This window comes from Eutrigla gurnardus, assembly GCF_963514095.1.
Source record: "Eutrigla gurnardus genome assembly, chromosome: 11".
Lineage (NCBI taxonomy): Eukaryota > Metazoa > Chordata > Actinopteri > Perciformes > Triglidae > Eutrigla > Eutrigla gurnardus.
The window spans coordinates 20,383,668-20,403,898 of NC_139925.1; the positions used below are offsets into that span (position 1 = coordinate 20,383,668).

At 42.6% G+C, this 20,231-nt stretch overlaps 1 protein-coding gene across 1 annotated transcript in view; it reads left to right on the forward strand.

Moving 5' to 3' along the window:
• Nucleotides 1-20,021: 20,021 nt before the first annotated feature.
• Nucleotides 20,022-20,231, forward strand: part of LOC311021246 (contactin-associated protein-like 4) — a gene marked incomplete at its 5' end in the record, with an annotated part of 99,622 nt that continues 99,412 nt past the window's right edge. Inside the window, one exon of the mRNA XM_084021699.1 lies at nt 20,022-20,106. Coding sequence (XP_083877825.1) covers nt 20,022-20,106 — 85 coding nt within the window. The remainder of the gene's footprint in view (nt 20,107-20,231) is intronic.

The window sequence follows — 20,231 nt, forward strand, 5'->3', positions numbered from 1 at the left end:
CTAAACATTCCTTACACCTTCGCTCATGCAACATCTGGTCAAGTCAAGTCCCAACTAGAATGTGTTGTTGTTCAACTGACCGTTGAACTGACCAGATACTTCATATTTTATAAGCTCACTTCCAAACTACATTCAGCAACTGCACCCACAATCCCTCTGAAATATTAACATATAATCTCCAATATTAAAGGAATTATGTTCCATCACTGACAGCTGACATCAACTGTGTGATCAGTCACATCTTTTTAATATTATTAAATGATATATATTGTGTATTTATATATATATTTTAAATAACTCTATTCTCAAGAAGGACATGCAGTAGTTTTATTCTTAGCTGAGAGCGCCTTGATTGGGTAAAATATTTCAATCTGAGGACAAAAAAACCCACTGTTTGCAGAAATGACTGACTGAGTTACAAACTGTCAGGCTATCTGCTAATTAATGCATTACAACACGCACTTTGATTCTGACTGAATTAATAAGGAAATAAAATAGTGTTACTGGCTCTGTCAGAGGGAGGAGACAGAGAAACGGCTTTGCTAAAGAAACCCTGCCAGTGGGCAGGTTAGATTCCTTCATATCAGGGTTAATGAACTCTGGGTTTTCTAAACCTACTTTCTGGAAACTGGATTTTGCAATTCTATATATATATTAGGGTTGCACATCTCTCTGTGATAAACGATTCGATATGCATCAAGATACACAAGTTACGATTTGATTCAAAAACGATATCCTTTTATTACAGACCGATTCCATTCGAATCGATTCCATACAGCGTAAGAACGATACGATTTGATTCTACGGTTAATATTTGTTGTTCTATGAAAGTGACAGTACAATACTTTCTTTTCAAATATGTAAAATACCACATATCCCCAAGCATTGTGGCTGTATGGCACTGGCAAAAAACAAACAAACAGAACAACAAAATCACATGTCAATGTATTTATTTTTAGACATGGACCAATAAAAAGTCTGGCTGAATCGTTGGCTGGCGGTCACAGGACAGTGTCGTGGACGCTACCCGTGCTGCGGCCGCCTCTTGTGGCGCAAGTTGAGACACAAGCGATTGAGATTCAAAGCCGTCCGTCTCTCACGTGCGGTCGTGGAGTGCCTGCGGTCACACGGCAGCGTCGCAGCCGCCTACCTGTGCTGCGCCCGCCTCTCCACCTCCACCTCCTCCATGTTCCGTGTTGTCTCTTGTTTATAACTCATACAAGCTAGCCAGCTACGGCGTTTCAAGGGCCTCTCGCGTTGTTTTAGAGACGCTGGTGTAATGCCTCCCATAGATATGATGCCGCCGACCGCTTCAAAGTCTCGCGATACCCGATCCATGACTCTGTAACCGATTCATCTAGGAATTCATTGATAATTCGTATTGATTGAGGAGGCTGCTACCGATACAGCCGTATCTCTCACTTGTTGAACAGAATATCCGGTCGCATCGGTTTATCGTTCACAACCCTTATATATGTATATATATATGTATATATATATATATAATGTATATGTTTACATTTAATTCGTTTTTTTTAGTGTGGTTTAATGTTCATCATGGTCTGTCTCCCTTTTTAGTTGTTGCCACTTGAGCCAGGTTGTAACAAATGGCTTGTCATCCATTCAGGTTAGTTTGCTAAAAAGGTTGTTTGGTGCTGCAGGTGGCGGGAGCATGCTGGTGATTGATTAGGTGATTTGGTTCAGCTGCTTGCTGGTTTTGAGGTGTGCTTTGTCACAGAGCTGCTTCAGTCTTTACGGTTTTACTGCAACCTTTGGTTCCTGACCAGGAGTCGGACAGTGTTTACCATTCAGAAGGGAAGTGTTACTCTTATGTTAGATGGTAAGGTGTTTTCCCCTATAAGTTGTGTCCATTGGTTATGTGCAGTTGTTTTTTCAACATGTATCCAGAAGTTTTTTTGAGTCATCTCTCAGGCTTTGTGCTTAATCCACAAGCACACAAACAGCTTGAGTCGTAGCAAACTTTGGTGAGGCAGTGACCGGGGAAATTCTCATATCTATCCTGGAGAACTATCATGTATCGGCTTCTTTGTCAGAGATTTTTGAGGTTCTAATGGTAGCATTTGTGGATGGCTGCTAATAGCATCAGTTTGTGCAAATAGCTGATCATTACAGCAGCTACTGGGAAGAAACATAAGTCTGTCTGATTTGCAGGACGAGGCTTTGCCAGTTGAAAATATGAGATGATGCTCAAGGGTACTTTATCCAGAAGGTCCAGTGGGAAATGAACTGTCAGACCCAAGTGGCTGAAATGAGCTTCCTTTGTAGGAAAACAAGCTCAGACATCCAAAGTGAGTTGCTGCCAGGACCCCCTACTTCCCAGAGGTTTTCTGGCCAGGTCTAACACTGAGGTATCCTCCTGGGGGCCTGGGAATGTCTCAGGTTCCCCAGCAACACATTGAATATGGAGCCTGCTGCCTGACGACCCAGATCATAAGCAGAAGATAATGGATGAATACAGGGAGATGTCGACATTGGGGAGTAAAGAAATGTCATGATCATGTCTTGTGCTATTTATTTGGATCTCGACTAAAGCTTGATGTTTACAGATGTCCAGATGTGCATAAACCCCTGCTCTGTTTCGCCTTCCATTTAACAAGAAATCACTGCAGAAGGTTGGCAGTGACGGACAAGGAGGAAATTGAGGAATCGACCAGGAGACAACAGAGGGATGTAGCGAGAGCGACGACAAAGAACGGAGGCAGACAGAGAGAGAATTGTTAGCTGGGAAATGGATGGCGAGTGGGTGGAAGAGCAGAGGTTATCATTGTGTCTGTTATAAATTTGCCTGTTCCCAATTCTGAGCCGGGGATACGTACGGCTACGTGCTGCACGGAGAAATCGGCAGAGCAGCTGCAGAGAGATTTTACCGCCTTCATAAATTTAGTGCAGCAGCTCACAGAAAAATGGACTAACAGCCAGAGATGTGGGATATTTATGGTGCTGCCGTATCAGGCAGGGAGAAAGAAAGGAAAAGAAATCTGTGGGGTCAGAATCACCGAGTGATTCGAGAAAAAAACGAACACAGAGGTCAGAGGTACAGATTGTAATGCTGTTAACGACAACTGCACTCTTTTAATTAGTGTTTAAATTTGACCTGATCGTGATTAGAAGTAGTCCAGCGGTGTTTAATTTCCTCATTGTTTGAGTCCGTATGAAAGTGCATCAGCGGAGCACATAAATTAGCGGATAGCATAATAGTTAATTATACAGGAAGTTCTTAATGTAGCCTACCACATTTATGTTGTTTGCATGTGTTTTTTTGTCCTCAGATTCAAATATTACAGTATGAATTCGCCCTCAGCTCAGAATAAAACCGCTGCATGTCTTTTTTTTTTTCATTAAATATAAATATATAACTGTGACTCAAAAGCTGTAAATGGATGTCAGCTGTCACTTAAGGAACATAATTCCTATAATAGTGGGGATTATATGTTTATATTTCGCAGTGAGCAAGATCGTGGTGCAGCTAGTTAGAAAGGGATTTTTTTTAAATAGGGTGCGTACCGCATTATAATAATAAAAACAATTAATGCTGTTGATCCAAGAAAAAATTAAAATCTTCTATATTTTAAAGGGGCCATATTATGAAAAAAGGTTTTCTCTGGTCTCTATGTTACACTTTTTAAAGATGAGGCGTCGCTCACTCTTGGAATAACATTTATTTCTGTAGAAAACATAAAAAATGCAGTTCAAATCAGGATTAGCGTGTACACTCAAACACGTTCGCCATGTACTGACTTCTACTTCTACTGGCGTCAGCTACTTTCATAACTCTTAAACAACATGCTATCAATAACAGTACACTTTATAATCAACATAACTCATAAACAACATGCTACTCACTATTGCTACCACAGTTACCTTGAGTCAATACCCATGTTAAGTACCCAAATACATGTTTACTTACTCTTACAGGGACTACAGGTAAGTATTTAGCAACTACGAAAACACTGTCTCTTTTTAGTGTCAAATTACTCATTTTAACAATTATACACAGGTAAGTAATGCATAAATTCAAATGACATAAAAACATGAAAATCACAGATCAGTAATACCACATTACTCCAGACTGAATAATCAATGAACTTGTCTTATTACTCTCTCACTGTTTTTGTATCTCACTGCTTTTACATCTCTATGAATTATGCTTATGAACTGAATTATCTAATATAAACTCACAGCCAGTTACTGTATTATTTTCACATAGGTTACAATTAAAGTTTCAAGAACTAACCACCGCACACTCTACTTATCAAAACCTCATGGAATGCTCCTTTAACCTTCATGACTGGGAAAACATACGCTCAGGCCGTGGCGTTAGCATTCACCGGCAATTAGCATTAGCTTAGCTGCTAAACAATACACACAGTAAATACAGTTTTCTAAAACATTGACTCGGTTCATCCCGTATCACACTGTTTGTTCTCACTACTGCCCTAACCGCATATCTCCAAGCATGAATGTCACTCCCCATAGCTCACACAGGAAGATAGTAGCTTGTGCTTAGCAACCGGAGTCGTCACTATCGGCGGCCACCATCTTAGACACGCGAGGCGGCACACACACACACACACACACACACACACAAACTCGTAACACGGTCAAATTCAATGTCTCTAAATGTCACAGTTGTTAACTAAAGCTCTAATAACATAAACTACTGATGTCTATTACCCGGGTTCTGATTACAGTCAGCTTACCTGTAGAAAACATAAAAATGCAGTTCAAATCAGGATTAGCGTGTACACTCAAACACGTTCGCCATGTACTGACTTCTACTTCTACTGGCGTCAGCTACTGATATCCAGTGAAGTGTACAGTTTAGAGCGCCCTCTGCTGACGAGGCTGAGTTAAGCACGACTAATATCACCCACTCAAAGCACATTCATTCAGAATTATAAACTATTATACAATCGAAACAGTGGTTTAAATGATTTTAGAGCTTAGCTTCACAGAATTTAAAGGGGGGGCAAATAGTTAAACACCCAGTGCCACATCTACACCAATAAACTTATCCTCCCTGAGCCTGCCAACTCCCAGGATGAGGAAAACAAGCGACTCCTGCATGGTCTCTGCAGCCCACCCTCCGGTAGAACGGTGCTCCTAAAGGCTGTTCAGATTCAGCTCCTTTCGTTACGTAACAAAATGAGTCATTTGCATAGACGAACTCCTCTGCACGATGATAGGAGATATCCTAAAGGGGGCGTTTCGCAACACAGCACTGAGAGCCAGCCCGACCAGCGCGGACGGAGAGCCGACAGCGCGGATGGAGAGCGTGGACCGACAGCGCTCCGGAGAGTGCAGCCAGACTTACCGGTCATGGCGCTGGGTGATCCGGCTGGTGCTCTGTGAATAAATCCTGGTGCGGGTGAAGCTGGAGACAATCCTCCCTCTGTCTCACGCGCTCTGGTGCGTCTTCACTGCTGGTCCGCATGGCTACTATCGGATACATTTTCCTATCCAATCCTCGCTCACTCTCCAGCTCCTGCTAACACCTTGTCCCGACTCATTTCCGTGTTTGAAACTACGATCGGACAACACGCTTGTTGCCCTGAGCAGTTCAGGTATGGAGGGAAAGCAGAGCGGCAGTAGCAAGCGGCCTCTGCTTCCACCACCGGCAAAGGGTGAAAGAAAGAGAAAGTCTGTCACTGAAAAGACAGACACAAAGCAGAGGCATGCGAAGTAAAGAGGGCTCAGACCATCATTTGAACGTGGCGAAAGCTCCACTAAGATATGGATCTGAAGAGCGATGCTGATACAGCAGAGTTTCTGTTGGAAAAACAGGGCTCTCAAGTCATGCATTTCAACCTGTTCACACGCCACATCTAGTATTTCTCACGCAGACAAATTAACGAGATTAACGATAAACATTTTCTTATTTTACGCAAATAGTTCACCGAAATGTGTTTCTGAAAACATTTTATGCGAGAAAAAGCTATGCAGTTGCTGAATCTGTCTTTTAGATCGATAACGGTCAGTTTAAAAGATTTTCGAAAGCTTGCGGGAGGCGGCGCCCGTCTCTCGAAACTCGCAGCAACGCGACGGCATTGCACGGTCAGCCAAAATCTCCCTCTGAACTAAGTTTAAAAACTTGAGAGCCCTGGAGCAGGTAATCTTTCGTCTTTATTGTGGATGTTGTGACACAGATAACTTTCATGCCGATGCTGGCTTATGACTGTGAAAGATGTTGTTAGTTTTTTCTGTCTCTGCAGTATTGTTTATTTTATGATGGAGACGTTAGCCTGGACGAGGGGAGGGTGATACGAGCTCGGAGGGGAGGGATTAAGGAGCACAGAGAGGAGGGGTGTGTGTTTGGGGGGGGGATGCTTTTTTTCAAACCTTTCAAATCATAGACCATAGCTTTAACCCTTAAATGATGACAGAGATTGTGATAATACAATCATTACTGTCTTTTATTTATTTTATTTTTTAAAATCTTGCCCACTCTATCTACACTCTTTTTTAATGATTAAAGTCCATATATAGCCTACATGCATGAAAAATCTCTACATCCACTGGATTACACTGGAGGTTCTGCCTCTTTTTTACCTGTTGCCATGGTGAATGGTGGGGAAACGTTGATTTTTCCTGTGCGTCCATCTGTACGTTCACCTGTCCCATCTGTCTCGTGAACGTGATATCACACCTTGAGGGAATTTTTTTCATATTTGGCAGAATTGCCACTTGAACTCAAGGATGAACTGATTAGAATTCAATGTTTAAATTTTACTGTGGCCTCACAAAACCAATTCAACTCGAGTATCTAAATAATAGAATAAAATGATGAACTGGACAAACTGGTCAGGGGGAATTAACCACAAGGCTGTAGTTCTCCCAGTTTCAATTTGTGCAAAAGCAAAACAACAAGACAAAGCCTTGATGTTTTAATAATCTGTTCTGGTTTGAATTAACAATTAAAATGGAAAAACTAATGATTGAAATGATCAGTTTCCACAAAAAGTAATTTAAAACACAAACACAGAAAACTTAAATGCAACCCTAAATATTCTCTAAGAGCTGACTGACTGGCTACACATTTCCCTTCAGAAATGTTATGTTAGTGTGAATCAGCAGTGGCTTCAGGCTGGATGCATTGGAGCAGCCTGCAAGCAGTCGGACAGCGTATTTCTCCACTTGAAGAACACCGTACAATCCACCAGAATGAAAAGAAGCAAGCAACCATTTAGATTTGTTTCTGATTACTTAGGCACTATCTATGAAAATAAAGGCTATTTTTTGTAAAACTCTCTTTTTCTGTTTGCAGATCAGTACAGTTTGCATTATTGTTTGGTTCATTCACGTCACATGTGATGTTGTCTTGAGCGAGGCAGCGTGGAAAGTATCGCCTGGAGGGTCATATCCAGACCTGATATGACCCCTTCCATTTTGTTTAGTTCTAGTCTGGTTCCCCTATTGTTGGCTCTTTATACAGCTCAAGATCTGATTTGTAAGTGAACTCATTAGCTAAACGTTATTTTCACGTGTCAATGTGGAAAGGCAATTGGGGAAAAAATGTAGCAATGTAGAGATCAATGTTTACAGTTTTGCTGGAAGTGTGTTATTAAATTGCAAGCCATGTGTAAAGACGGGAGCGTGCCATCAGTCTGGCACACTTGATGAATACGCTGGCTACAAGTGTTAATGGTTTCAGAGAGAGATTTTTTCCTGAATGCAGTGTTTCAGACCACAAAACCTCCTCATTATTTCTGCAGCTGATTTGGCTTTAGGACGCTCGCCTCTCTGCATATCCATAGGTCGAAGCAAAGGTGAAACTAAATGAAGAAAAATTAAATCGCACCCTTTACATTTTCACAGGAGACTAGATCTACGGGAGATATGTTTAGATAAATCACAAAACAGCATTTAAATCATCATATAACACTGTATCTCCACTAAAATGATTTGGGTTCTTTTAGGCAGGTGACTCATCTTATTTCATGACTTGGCAATGAAGGGCACTGAGTTCTGTATGCACAGTATGTCCCATGTTGTTCAGTAAGCTGTGTTCTGACAGCAGTTTTAGCCTTTGACTCCCAGTCGTGGCCCAAAGAGGCGTTTTCTTCCAGCTGAGTGACTTCTGTCAGTCACCGCCGAGAGGTCAGTGGCGCTTCGGGATCGTTAAGGCTCTGAGGCGTCCCGCCGTGAAGACCTGCACCTAATATCACGCTCCACAACCCTGTCAATACCCTGCAGCACTACCAAACAGCCCGGCTCAGCCTAAACGCTCCCAGAACACCAAAGGACACACATTCATTCACCCCACCGACCGCCGAGGTCAAAACCACGGAGAAGAAATCAGCTCTCGTTTGTCTGGAGGGAAATGTTAGAGTCAGCCAGTAAGACGGCCTGTTAGCTAGTCATGCAGTCAGCTCGTCAAAGTCACCAGCCTTGTTCGTGGCTTTAGTTTAGTGATTAGCTGCTGCTTCCCTGAAAGCTACAGTAACAGAATCCTATACATTGTGTCATGGAGAAAGAAAGAAGGCATTCAAGTCCTAAATGTATTGTCATATTTAAGTAAATTAATCTGAGTTCAACCGACATTCTCGAAAAACCGTCCAGCCTCATATTTCAGCTCATAAACATCGTCTTTACCGGCCATTTTCTCACAAGAGCCAGATCGGTACTGAACACGTGCAACTCTCAACAGCTTGTCGCTCCACCTGTCAGATTCAAGATCAAATTCAATTCTATTATCCCAAATAAGGACATTTGGGTGATCAAAACAGTCATTAATCTAAACAATATGCAGTCCCCCCTTCCAAGCACCCTCATGCTAGCATATGCTGACACCCACACACACATTTGATATGCAATAGGCAACATGAACCCAGAGAAACAAACTCTACATCAGCATTAGATATTCTATTAGCACCATGCGAGTTTTACATTCTGATTACCATTCCAGGTTGCCCGGACTAAAATACCACCAAAGCTCATGTTTTTGTCCCTGTAGAGGAGAGTGGCGGTGAGCAAAGCTCCAAATCCTGAATGGTATCAGGTGAATGGTGGCAGCAAGGACAGAAGAAACAAAGCACCAGCACGCACAGATAAAGGGCTTTTTGTATTATTGCGGGCAATGCTAGAAGCCATCATCAGTGTAATCACTCTAGCAGTGATGTCAAATTTCTGCACACAGGTGAGGCACGAACACCAGTGAGGAAAGAGAATACATAATAAGATCCAACCTTGAATGTCGGCCGACCACCAGCAAAAAGAGGGGTGTGAACATTAACGATCAGAATCAAGGACTGGTGTCACAAGCTCAAAGAGATTTTATAAATGCATATGTAATATTTACATTTTATACCCTTTAATTCACAAAATGACCATCTACTACCAATAATACATGCTAAAATAATAGATAAATATCTTAAAAAACTGATCAAATAATGATCAAATATTGAGAATATTTTGCTTTGCTGATGTTTCCTTCCTCTGTAATAATGTTAATGTATGAACATCATTACGGTTTTCTTTTTGACTATTGCATTCATGCCTCCTTTGTTAGGAGGGACTGTTTGCTGGTGATGCATTCAAGGATGGATCCTATTCTAATTATGTTTTCTCCGTCCTGATTGGTGTTTGTGCCTCACCTGCGTAGACGATTGCCATTACTGCTCGAGTGATTATGCTGATAATGGCATCTTGCAGAAACATAATCGTTTTTTCCACATAATAAACAAAAAAATCCCATTTATTTGCGATTGCTGCTGCTTTGTTTCTTTTGTACTGTCCCTGTCATTTAACAGTCTAACTGCTAAAGGAACAAAAGACTTGCTAAACGGGGCTCTTTGTATTTTCCTATGCAGAATCCTTTCTTTGCCTCCCTACCTGTCTGCCGGCCTCTCAGTGAACATGATTTACTCGTCGCCGTCTGAAAAGACCTTTTACTCTGAGATTTAGTTGCATACGAGTGTCGCATTCTGCCTCTCTGTCCCATCATTGCTATTCTCCTCCTGTTCTGACTTTTCCACCCGCTAGGTCACATGATTCGCCTCTTCCACATGTTCACCTCTTTCAACTCTCCACCACCAGCCCTGCAGTTTATACACCAGCACCTTGTCCACTTCAGGTGCCAGATTGTTGCTACTTGTCTTTGCTTTCGACCCATCTTGAACCAAAACCCGAGCCTGAACCTGATCTGTTGTTCCCGGGTCACCTGTTCCTGAGCTGCCCACCAGTCATGTCCTCTAGATTTATTATCATTAAACTTCTTGTTGTCAAACTTGATGACAAATGCATTGTGTTAGAGGGACCATTGTGTTACATGGTGGTTTAAGCAATAGAAGTACATGGTTCAGTGTAGGAAAACTAAACATAGTCTACAGTATAGGCTACATATACATATGACATATATGATATATATGTATATACATACAAAACCTTTTGAATCTAATAATACAACTTCCTTTGTCCGTGCCAGTATACGGCCCGACTCTATTCAGCAAACTGAGGCTTAAGTGCTTTACAGTGAGTACACAAAGCAGACACTAAAAATGAAGGCTTGCGGACAATGACATTTAAAAAACAAAGTGGACAACATTCATGATACAAGGTGAAACTGTAATAGTTAAACACCACAAGACAAAATATTCACAAAGCTTTGTTGGTAAAATGTTTAAAGGAATATTAAAGGACTTAAAGCTGTTGTTGCAAAACTTTGGAACGTCACCTGTAAAGGTCTGTTCACCTTCAGTCAGCAGCTGAAACCAAGAAATAACCAGCAGAGCCACATCCACTGATCTAAAGGGAAGCACTTGAGGAGTCAATAAATCAGTGGTATGTTTTGAGCAAGGCAATTTAATGCTTCTCCACCATCAGCAGCCAGGAAGGACGTCAATGCAACACAGGCACAGCTTACATCTCCAGGGCTTCATTGTGTTTTTATCTTTACCTTTACCCAACCCAGAAAACTGCTGCCGTCTGTTCTTCTAACTCACATTGTGCACGCACTCTTTCCTTCACTTTTCAAAACGGGTTCAGTGAGAAATGAAAGTACCACACAAACTCCTGCAATTCACAAATCAATGATTCTTACAGTAAATGTATGAGTTTGAAGGCACAGGCTTCTCAAAAAGAGACTTTCATTGATGTTTCTTAACATTATTCATGAGCAGATAGTGTCCAGGGTAACTGTTTGGAGGTCAGCTGTGGTACAAAGAAGACAACCATTTCTTCTGGTCAATAATGGAAAACAAACGGGAGTCGATAATGGAAACAAAGCCACCGCTGCCCATAAACCTCTTTATGTAGAGGAGCTCGATTGTTTGTCATAATGGTTCCAAGAGAGGGTTGTGCAATTAATGGTTTGAAATAACAGTCCTGCTTACAAACTGCAAGACGATGCAGATTTCTAGGCGGGCAATGCTTCAGGCGGCCCAATAAACAAGGCATGGCTGTGCAGAGACCGCTCATAAACAAGGCATTTCATATTCAAGGTGACAAAAGACTGAGCAGCAGCATCTGCTGAGACATGTTGATAAGTCTCTAAAAAGAGTGGCAGGGGAATAAAAAAAATAAATTACAGTTTTTCAGAGAAGCTGGTAACTCTTTTTCTTTTTAGCATTTCAAATTGCCCAAGAAGTTTAGATGCTTCGTTGCCATTTTTTCTTTCCCAATACCTGAACTTGAGTGATAGCAAGTAATTATCCAATCCGTTTTACTGGGGGGGAGTTTGTAATGTAAAATATTGCCAAATTGCTGACATTTTGCTGTTGCAGCATTATTGAAAGAGATATTTGCCCATAGACTTGCATACTCGATCCAGTATTTTAAAAACCCTCTCTCCAACAACATTACGTAATACCAAACTGTAGCAGATTTAAACAGTTGGAAAGACGTAGTTAACAAACAAATCTAAAAAAAAAAAAAACTTTACACAAGTACATTGTGTAAACCTTGGTTAGGTTTAATAAAAACATCATGGTTTGGCTTAAAATTACTATGAAAATGAAACAAAACCAAAACTCGTCCCTGAACAGATTTCCACAGATTAATTTATAAAAAAACAATTTGTGATACGTTAACAGCAAATATAATTCACAACAAAATACAATTCGATGTGTGGGAATGTCATTTTTAGGAGAGCAGGGTGCATTTTAGGCTGCATCGGAGGAATTTAGTGTTACTGTGCTGGTCTAAGAATGGGTATTAAGTTATATCATTAATGAAACGTGTAAAAAAGAGAAAAGACATCTGTGTCTGTAGCCCCAATTGACAATTTACTGCAGAAACACCTTTTCTCACAATAAACAATACTGTGCTTGTTTTAAGCCTCCATCACCCACAAACTGCTTCTCATTTACACCGGATAGACGAGGAATTGTCTTTCCCCCTCGTTCCATCAGGTTTAAAACATCCCTGCTCACCTTTTAAACATCGTCTGAGTCTTTGCAGTTTTGGCCCACCAGCTTGCTGGCCAAAGCCAAAATCCCTACACGGCTTGCAGCAGGTGTTGTGAATACAAAATAGAGTGGGAGTGCATCAGTCATTGGCCGGCTTCATTTGGTATGCAAAATAAAAATGAGTTATACAAAACGAGGCCTGGCAGGGGGCTGCAGAGGGGCTCGAATGCAGCTGCAAAGCAAAGTGACACAGTCAAAGCAATTCATTACAAAAATAAAAAGCCAACACAATGTCAAAGCATAAAACAGCCAAAGGAGCTCATCAGCCGTTTAAGTTGTCATTCGATGTGATTAAATTCAAAATGAACGTAATAAAACTCACTGAAGTTGTTAATTTACAATAAAAGTTTCATTATTAATGACAATTATTTTTGTTCAATCCATATTGCCTGAGGACTAAATGTCAAATGTTGGGGAAAAGTGTTTTCTCTTCAGAATCTTAAAGCGTTTTTGAGATTGTGATCCATGATGACAAAACAAACTCTTTTAGCTAACTCTGTTGACCTATTTGTCATGTGTAACGTACGCACTTCTGTAGTTATTCCAACCCAAATCACAATCTTGTCTTTAACCTAACAAAGTCGTTTTGTTGCCTGAACTTAACCTAGTATTTCACAGAAAATGTTACTTATTTGAACCCAAATCAGTCTTTTCCTCAACCAAAACATGTAGTTTTGATGCCGAAATACTGCACAGGGTTGTGCAGGTGCACTGATTGCACAAAAACAAAACTTAGCGATCATATGAAGAGTTTTTGAGGATATGTTGCCATGAAATGCATTTTTAAACAAGACTGTTGTTGTCGAGTCTGTAGGCATGCAGCTCTGTGAGGCCGTAAATGCTCATGTTTCACAGTCAGCGATCCAATAGTTGTTGAGACATTGAATTTTGGATCAAAGTGGCGAACAGATCAACCAACTTACCAACTTTTGGACCCACACTGCCATCTCTATAGCCAAGCTGCTACCATGGAAACTGAGTCCACTGGATGGATGGGTCCAGTTCCACATCAGTATTTAGACAAATATCCCAACTCTGTCTTCTACAAAATGAGGTTCCCATAAAACTAAACTTCACTTTCAATTATGTTTCCAGGGAAATGTATTTTTTCCTTACCGAATGGTCACAGTTTTAAAGGGTGAAATAAATAGAGAAAATACAGAAAAAATATGTAGAAAAAAACCCAGCAACAATTACACTACACCTCCAAATATCAAAAACGTGTCATTTTCAACATAATTTCATGTTCATCAACCAAATGTGCTTAAAACAAAACAAAGGTTTAGGCAACAAAACTGCTTGGTCAGTATCGTGTGTCAATATCGGTTTGAATTAAAATGACGAAGAAACGGAGACAAAAACAAACCCACCACTCAGATCTCCTCCCCACGCAGACTTCCGTGGACTCGCTGATTTGTGATCCGCAACAAAATGTATGTTCCCCTCGAAGCATATTTCACAATGCTGTGTCGTGTGGGAACATCATTTTTAGGAGACCAGGCTGAATAATCTCCGTCAGTTTGGGTATTAATCTACAGCAGCATTGACAATCTTTTCATCACTCGGAAACGTAAACTGAGTTGAAACTTTTTTTTGAAATATTAACCGGTTCAAGATCCGGAGATAAAAGACATGATTAGCATACTGTTATATCAGCTCATTTTGTTTTCTGCTCAAAACCTTCCAGACACAAATATGTGTTCCCATCCGCGTCTTTGTTTCTGTTTTCGCAAGCAGCATTGCTGGTATCTCTGCTCAGCTCCACGTAAGCCTGCCTTTCACATGTTGCCCGACTCTCTGATCCCAAAAAGCTCCTCTGACGTTCCTGTGTGGCTGCATGGTCAGTCATCATGGCAGATAAAAACAAGCACAGTGACATGATCCAGGAATAGTAATATTAACCGTGATAATACTGATAAAGACCGCGGCTTAGTCTCTTTCTTTGCCCTGCAGAACCAAGATATTTACACAGCATTGTATGTGAAAACCCAATTTGGAAGGAGAAATTACTTCTCTCACTTACCTATTGTGTGGTGGTTTTCAAATGATAGATGACTGTGGAGTGATTGTGTCAGTTGTGTGAAAAAAATAACATTTACAGGAGACATCAGTAAATGGACCTGCATTTATATGCTCTCTTCCACTGTTTCATCACAAAGGCAGCAAGTGATGGAAAAGGATTTTCTGAAAGTTTCTTTCAGAAAACCTTTCTCTAAATTACACTAACATTTATTCCTCTCATTTTCATTACATTTTTTATTCATTTCTTGTCTTTTAATTTGTGCTTTAAATGTATTATCTACCACTCCATTATCAATAAAAAGCAACTGGACATGTTGGCCTTAATTGGTCATAAATTATGTGGAATTTAGTTAAATTAAAATTGTGTTCCTCATTTGAAATACTTAAGTTATGAACCAAAAACCTCCAACACACTAATATAAAGAAATGAACAAAAGCTCTAAACTAGCTCCCCTGGCAGACTGTCCTCCTCGAGAAAACGACCACATAGGTCGTGTGTCAAGCACCGAATTACGACCATATGTTACGTTTCAAAATAGCGCGCCCTCTAGCGGTCAAGTAAATATCGACACTCCGGTGTCTCAGACGATCGCCCCCCACACACGTCGACCTAAACCTACCCCGATTCCACGACATCTTCCCCCCACCCCCTCCCCACCCCCCCCCCTACCCCCCCCCACCCCCATCCCCCCCCCGCGCGCCCCCCCGCGCTACCCCCCCCCCCCCGCGCGGCCCCCGTCAATCACCCCCCCCCCGCGCTACCCCCCCCCCCCCCGCGCGCCCCCCGCGCTACCCCCCCCCCCCCCCGCGCGTGCATCATCGGCAGAGACAGCCTCCACACGTCGACCTAACCCTAACCTTAACCACTACTATCGTTGCGGAAGAATCTCCGCAATACGCTCCCAGAGGTCGTATTCGAGTGCATGGACCAACGACAACTGTGGTCGTATGAGTTGGAGGACTTGTTGCCCCTGGAGTGCTGCACTCGCAGTCTCACAGCAGTTTTCTCGTGTTTCTCAGCATGACATTCAAACCGGTGTATTTATTTACTAATGTACCGCTCGTGCTCAAACCATTATTTTTCAGTCGGGATGACATCATGCTACAAAAAGTTAGGTTGAGGCATCAAAATCCACTTCGTTAGATTTAGAAAAACTGTCGCAAAGTTGCCACATCACTTTGGTGTCGAACAGTGGCGCCGTCAGCCGGAATCCAGTACGCACTGTGCGTACTTTTTTTGAAGGTGAAAAACAAAAATATATGGTGCTGAACCGGGGCCGGATTGGAAGATTCAGCGGGCTAGATATTTAAATTATGCAAATCAGCGGGTCAGGGTGACACCAAACAACGTCTGCCCAAGCAAGTCAGAGCTTTTCTTTCTCTCACACAGTGACCTGGAGAGACGCAGCCGCATTTGAGAGGACGATCGCGCGCGTGTGTGCGCAATTACGCATAGCGTGTGTTGGCCCCTCTCCACTACACAATACAGCTCGGCTCTGATCACTGTGGGCCGAGCCGATGCATGTCTCTCTCCCCGGGCCGGGAGAGTTATCATACAGTACTCTGCGTGTGTCCAAGCGTGTGTGTGCGTGCGTGGAGTGCTCACAAGCGTGCGCTTGTGTTTAGGGCGGGGATGGAGGGCACAAAAAAATATTTGCACCGGGGCCTATCACCATGATATACGCTACTGATTTCACCGATACTGAAAACATTAGATTTTGCTTTAAAAAAGTATTTTTCCATTTGTTGTTGTATTTGCCGTTTTTGTGCGTACATTGAAATTGAATCCTGGCGGCGCCGCTGGTGTCGAACACCCAACTCGTGGTCGAAAGTGTGTGTTGTTTTCTCAAAACGTAATACCACATCACTAGCTCTGGCTGGTGTCATAGTCATGTGGATGCCTTTCATTTGTGTGTCTACCACAAACAAGGACCCTAATTAACTTGTTTTCAACAAAAAAAATGATGGACAATTGTTGACGCGGTACATGAAACCAACAGACTGCAGACTATTTCACAAACAGCCATGAGACCGGGTTCCTCCAGCAGCAGCTCTCTCAGCGCTGGTATCTCAAAGAAATAGATGTTAGAATGATTTACGGCAAATCTAAATAATGTACTACCAAGAGTAGTAATAAACAAAAGATGTCTCATTATTGCCCATTTCAAATGATAAAATAAAACTACCATGTGTGTGCAGGAGGGTTCCCAGCATGAAGAGGTGTGACAGCAGGTGCAGCAGCAGAGCGATGGTCCAGCGGTCTACAGTGGCAGTGTCCTTGCCAGGGATATGGTGAACTGAATGGCTGCTACGATCGCTGGTGTCTCTCGTCCTCTCCAGCCGCTGTAGTGATTCAACAGCCGCGTGTTCGCATTCCAGCTCGTCACATGCTGCCGCTTGGTCAGAGCCCTCGGCGTCACTTTCTAACGCACCGGGTAACTGTAAGGGCTGTTGGCACAAACACTTACTCCCAAAATTAACTAAAATGTTGTTCCCACAAAACTAAACTGCACCTTCAATTATGTTCAGAGGGAAACATATTTTCTTGTCGATTACTTGAGTTTGACAAATTTGTTTTCAAAAAGTCCAGAGAAGTCGGCATAGGGAGGACGTTGTTGTGGTGGAAACTCTTTACAACTGCCCTGGAAACGTATTTGAGGGTGCAGTTTGGTTGTATGGGTACGTACATTTGTAGGTGACAGGGTTGCATACAGAAGACTCTTGAGCACAACCCTCCATAGGAGATAAGTCAGAGACGAAAAGTCAACGAGTGCGAGGCAAAAGAACAAAAACACAGTGAAGGCAAGAGAAAATGATGGAACGCTAGACGAAGGTCATAAGATGAACTGGCAGATTAAACAGAGTTTCCATGCAAAGTGAGCAGTGGCTAATGAGTCACAGGTGACACTGATTAAGGGCAGAGCCGACCATACACACTAGCGGAAGAACACAGAGGAAGGGGATTATCTGAAATGAAAGGAGAGGTAAGTAACATAATAAAACGGGGAAACCCAAAAACAGATCATTTACACAACCACTTAGTTAGCTTGAGGCTGGGCTTGAGATAAGTCCATGAACTAAATACATTTAAATAATGTGACATGAGTACGGAAGTCACGTCACATACATCATTAATGTAACTTCAAAACAACACATTGGGACACGAACACCGGTCTTCAGGGTGAAAGTCCTGTGTCTGTTTGACCCATCCATCGTTGGTCTTTATACTACGCTCTCACAAACCAGGAGCATTTGATATTAATAATGACAAATAGTGGGCCAATGCCTTCGTGGTGATCAGGTTGAGCTACCAGGAGCTGGACTTTAGGCATGGACTTTAGGTTTAATTAGCCCACATCCAGACTGGCGACCCAATGACAGCTGGGATCGACTCCAGCCCCCCCGCGACCCTGAATTCAGGATAAGCGGTAGACAATGGATGGATGGATAGCCCACATCCTAAGGTGAAATCTGGGCACTGTGTTTGGTGAGGAAACATTTGGGCAGACTCATCGTCCGGCCCGCAGGTGGAAGCCCTCCAGGTCGTCCTTCAGGGGTCCCAAGTTCTCCTCCAAGGCAGCGCTGTTAATGACTAATTCATCAAGATATGCACGTGTACAATAAGAAACCTGGCAGAGAACTTGGTCCACCAGCCTTTGAACATTTGCAGGGGCAGCCCATTTGGCAAGATCTCTAACTTGGAGGGTCCAAAGGGAGTCTTGAAGGCCATCAGAGCCCAAGAGCACTTGCCCGATAAATGTACTTCCCCCAGGTTTAAGGAGATCAATTTGTGGAGTTGGATAAGAATCAAACAGTGAAATAGAGTTCAGGAACCTAAAATCAATAGAAAATCTTATCTCGTCTGTGTACATTTTGTTTTGAAAGCAAAATCAGTAGTCTGCCTCTCATGATGTCTGAGTAAAAGTTAAGTTTCTCAAAACTCAGCAATTCACTGGCCTTGAAAGTTAATTTCCTCTCGATAAAATAGTCCACAATTTCCAGCCCTACACAAAAGCCCTACACATTTTCAGATCTGACGCACCTGTCGGTAGAATCCTCATCATCATGATTACAGGAAAAAACACTTGAGCTTAGGGAACAATCAAGATTTAAAAAAAATGTTGACTGTTGGTTACAACAGCAGACTTCTGTGTAAAAGTCCCAGTCGGCAAGTCCAGCGGATCGAGGGCACTCTGTCAGATTTTGAATGGTTACAACTCTCACGCTCCTCCCCCACGACCACCGAGCTCCTTCCCCTCGACTTCGTGCCCTTTGAAATCCCTTGGATCACGCCACCTTTGAAACGCTGGTCCGATGTTGACTCTGGTTTTATCACGGGCACCGTCGCCAGCTTTCTTTTTTTTCCTTCTTTTCCACCGGTGTTTTCTTTTCCTTTGTTGTTTTGGACCTCCTCGTTTCGGTTTTTAACAAGGAATTGGAAGCTTGTTGCTACTTCCCTCCACCTCCCCCCTGTGATAGTGGAACAACCCAAGGGGGGAGGGGCTTGTGTGTGCACGAACACAACCCTGCGTGCTGATTGGACAGGATGATCCAGGTGCTGTCGATATTTTGCGAAACAAACAACAGGCTCTACCTGCAAGTAGAGGCACGTTTTTTTTCTTTCTAAAACCGGATGATTTATGTTGTTCTATCGGAGGATAGTGTCGGCTTCAGTGAATATGCTCAAAAAAATGTTGCAGACAGGGACTTTAAAGTCCAACTATGGCCCTTCAATCCTCCCTGATGTTTTCATCCCTCTTGAGAGGGCAGCCTGAAAGTTCCCAGTCATTTTGACCTGTAGTCACATCCGACGGTGCCGTCGCTACATCGCAGCTGCAAGGTGATCAGTAAAACCAATTGCCAAAAGTGGTTTAACAAAAACAGGATTTTCACTGAAGTTTCTCTTAAAAGCCATGCTTTCTCCACTTGGAACAAGATACTGAATAAATAATTATCAGGTGTTATTATTATTTTTATTATTCAAGTCACTTTTTATTATTCTATAATTAGATTCTGAATAGTAATTTTAATCCCTGTATCCTCTCTCAGCTGGATACTTTCAATTGATTTGTAGTGAGTGAGTCACCGAGCTGGGGATCCCTTCTGTGACCAGCGGACCTGAACTGCTGCATTACATGATGACAAACACCGTGAGCAGCAGCCCGGAGCCTAATGGCTTCTGAGACGGCTCTCTCTCTCGAACAGCAGAATCATGCAGCCTGCAAGGGGGGAGGAGGGGGGAGACGGGGGAGACCTATGAAGTACCTTTCACTGGAACTGAGGCAGTAGTGAAAGCTCTCTCTCTTTCTCCGTCTTTCTCTCTCGCTCTCTCTCTCTCTCTCACTCCCTCACTCTGTTCCTTCCCCTCACTCTGCAGAGTGCAGCCGGATAGTAGTAGCCTCATTGCTGTGGAGACGGGCGGATGTTGGTGCTGGTGAGCGCAGCAGACGCACAAGTGCAAAATCCAGCAGCGACCTGGAAAGTGTGAGTGTGGAGGAGTGGAGTGAAGAGGAGAGGCAGACAGTCTCCATCCTACACCCGTCGGGCTTCTCTGCAGCATCCTCCCGCCTCACCATGAACCTCTGGAGTAAAAAAGTCTGGGGAATTATTTCACACGTCACCCTGATACTTTTCAGCTCGTATGGGGCAACAAAAGGAGGTCAGTGCTTTTTTTTATTTTGGGTGGCAGTAAACATCAGATTTGGGGTTGTGGATCTGCTGCAGGTCAAATGTTTGGAAGTGTTTCTCCAGGTGTAGTTGTTACTGATGTCATACAGTTGTTTT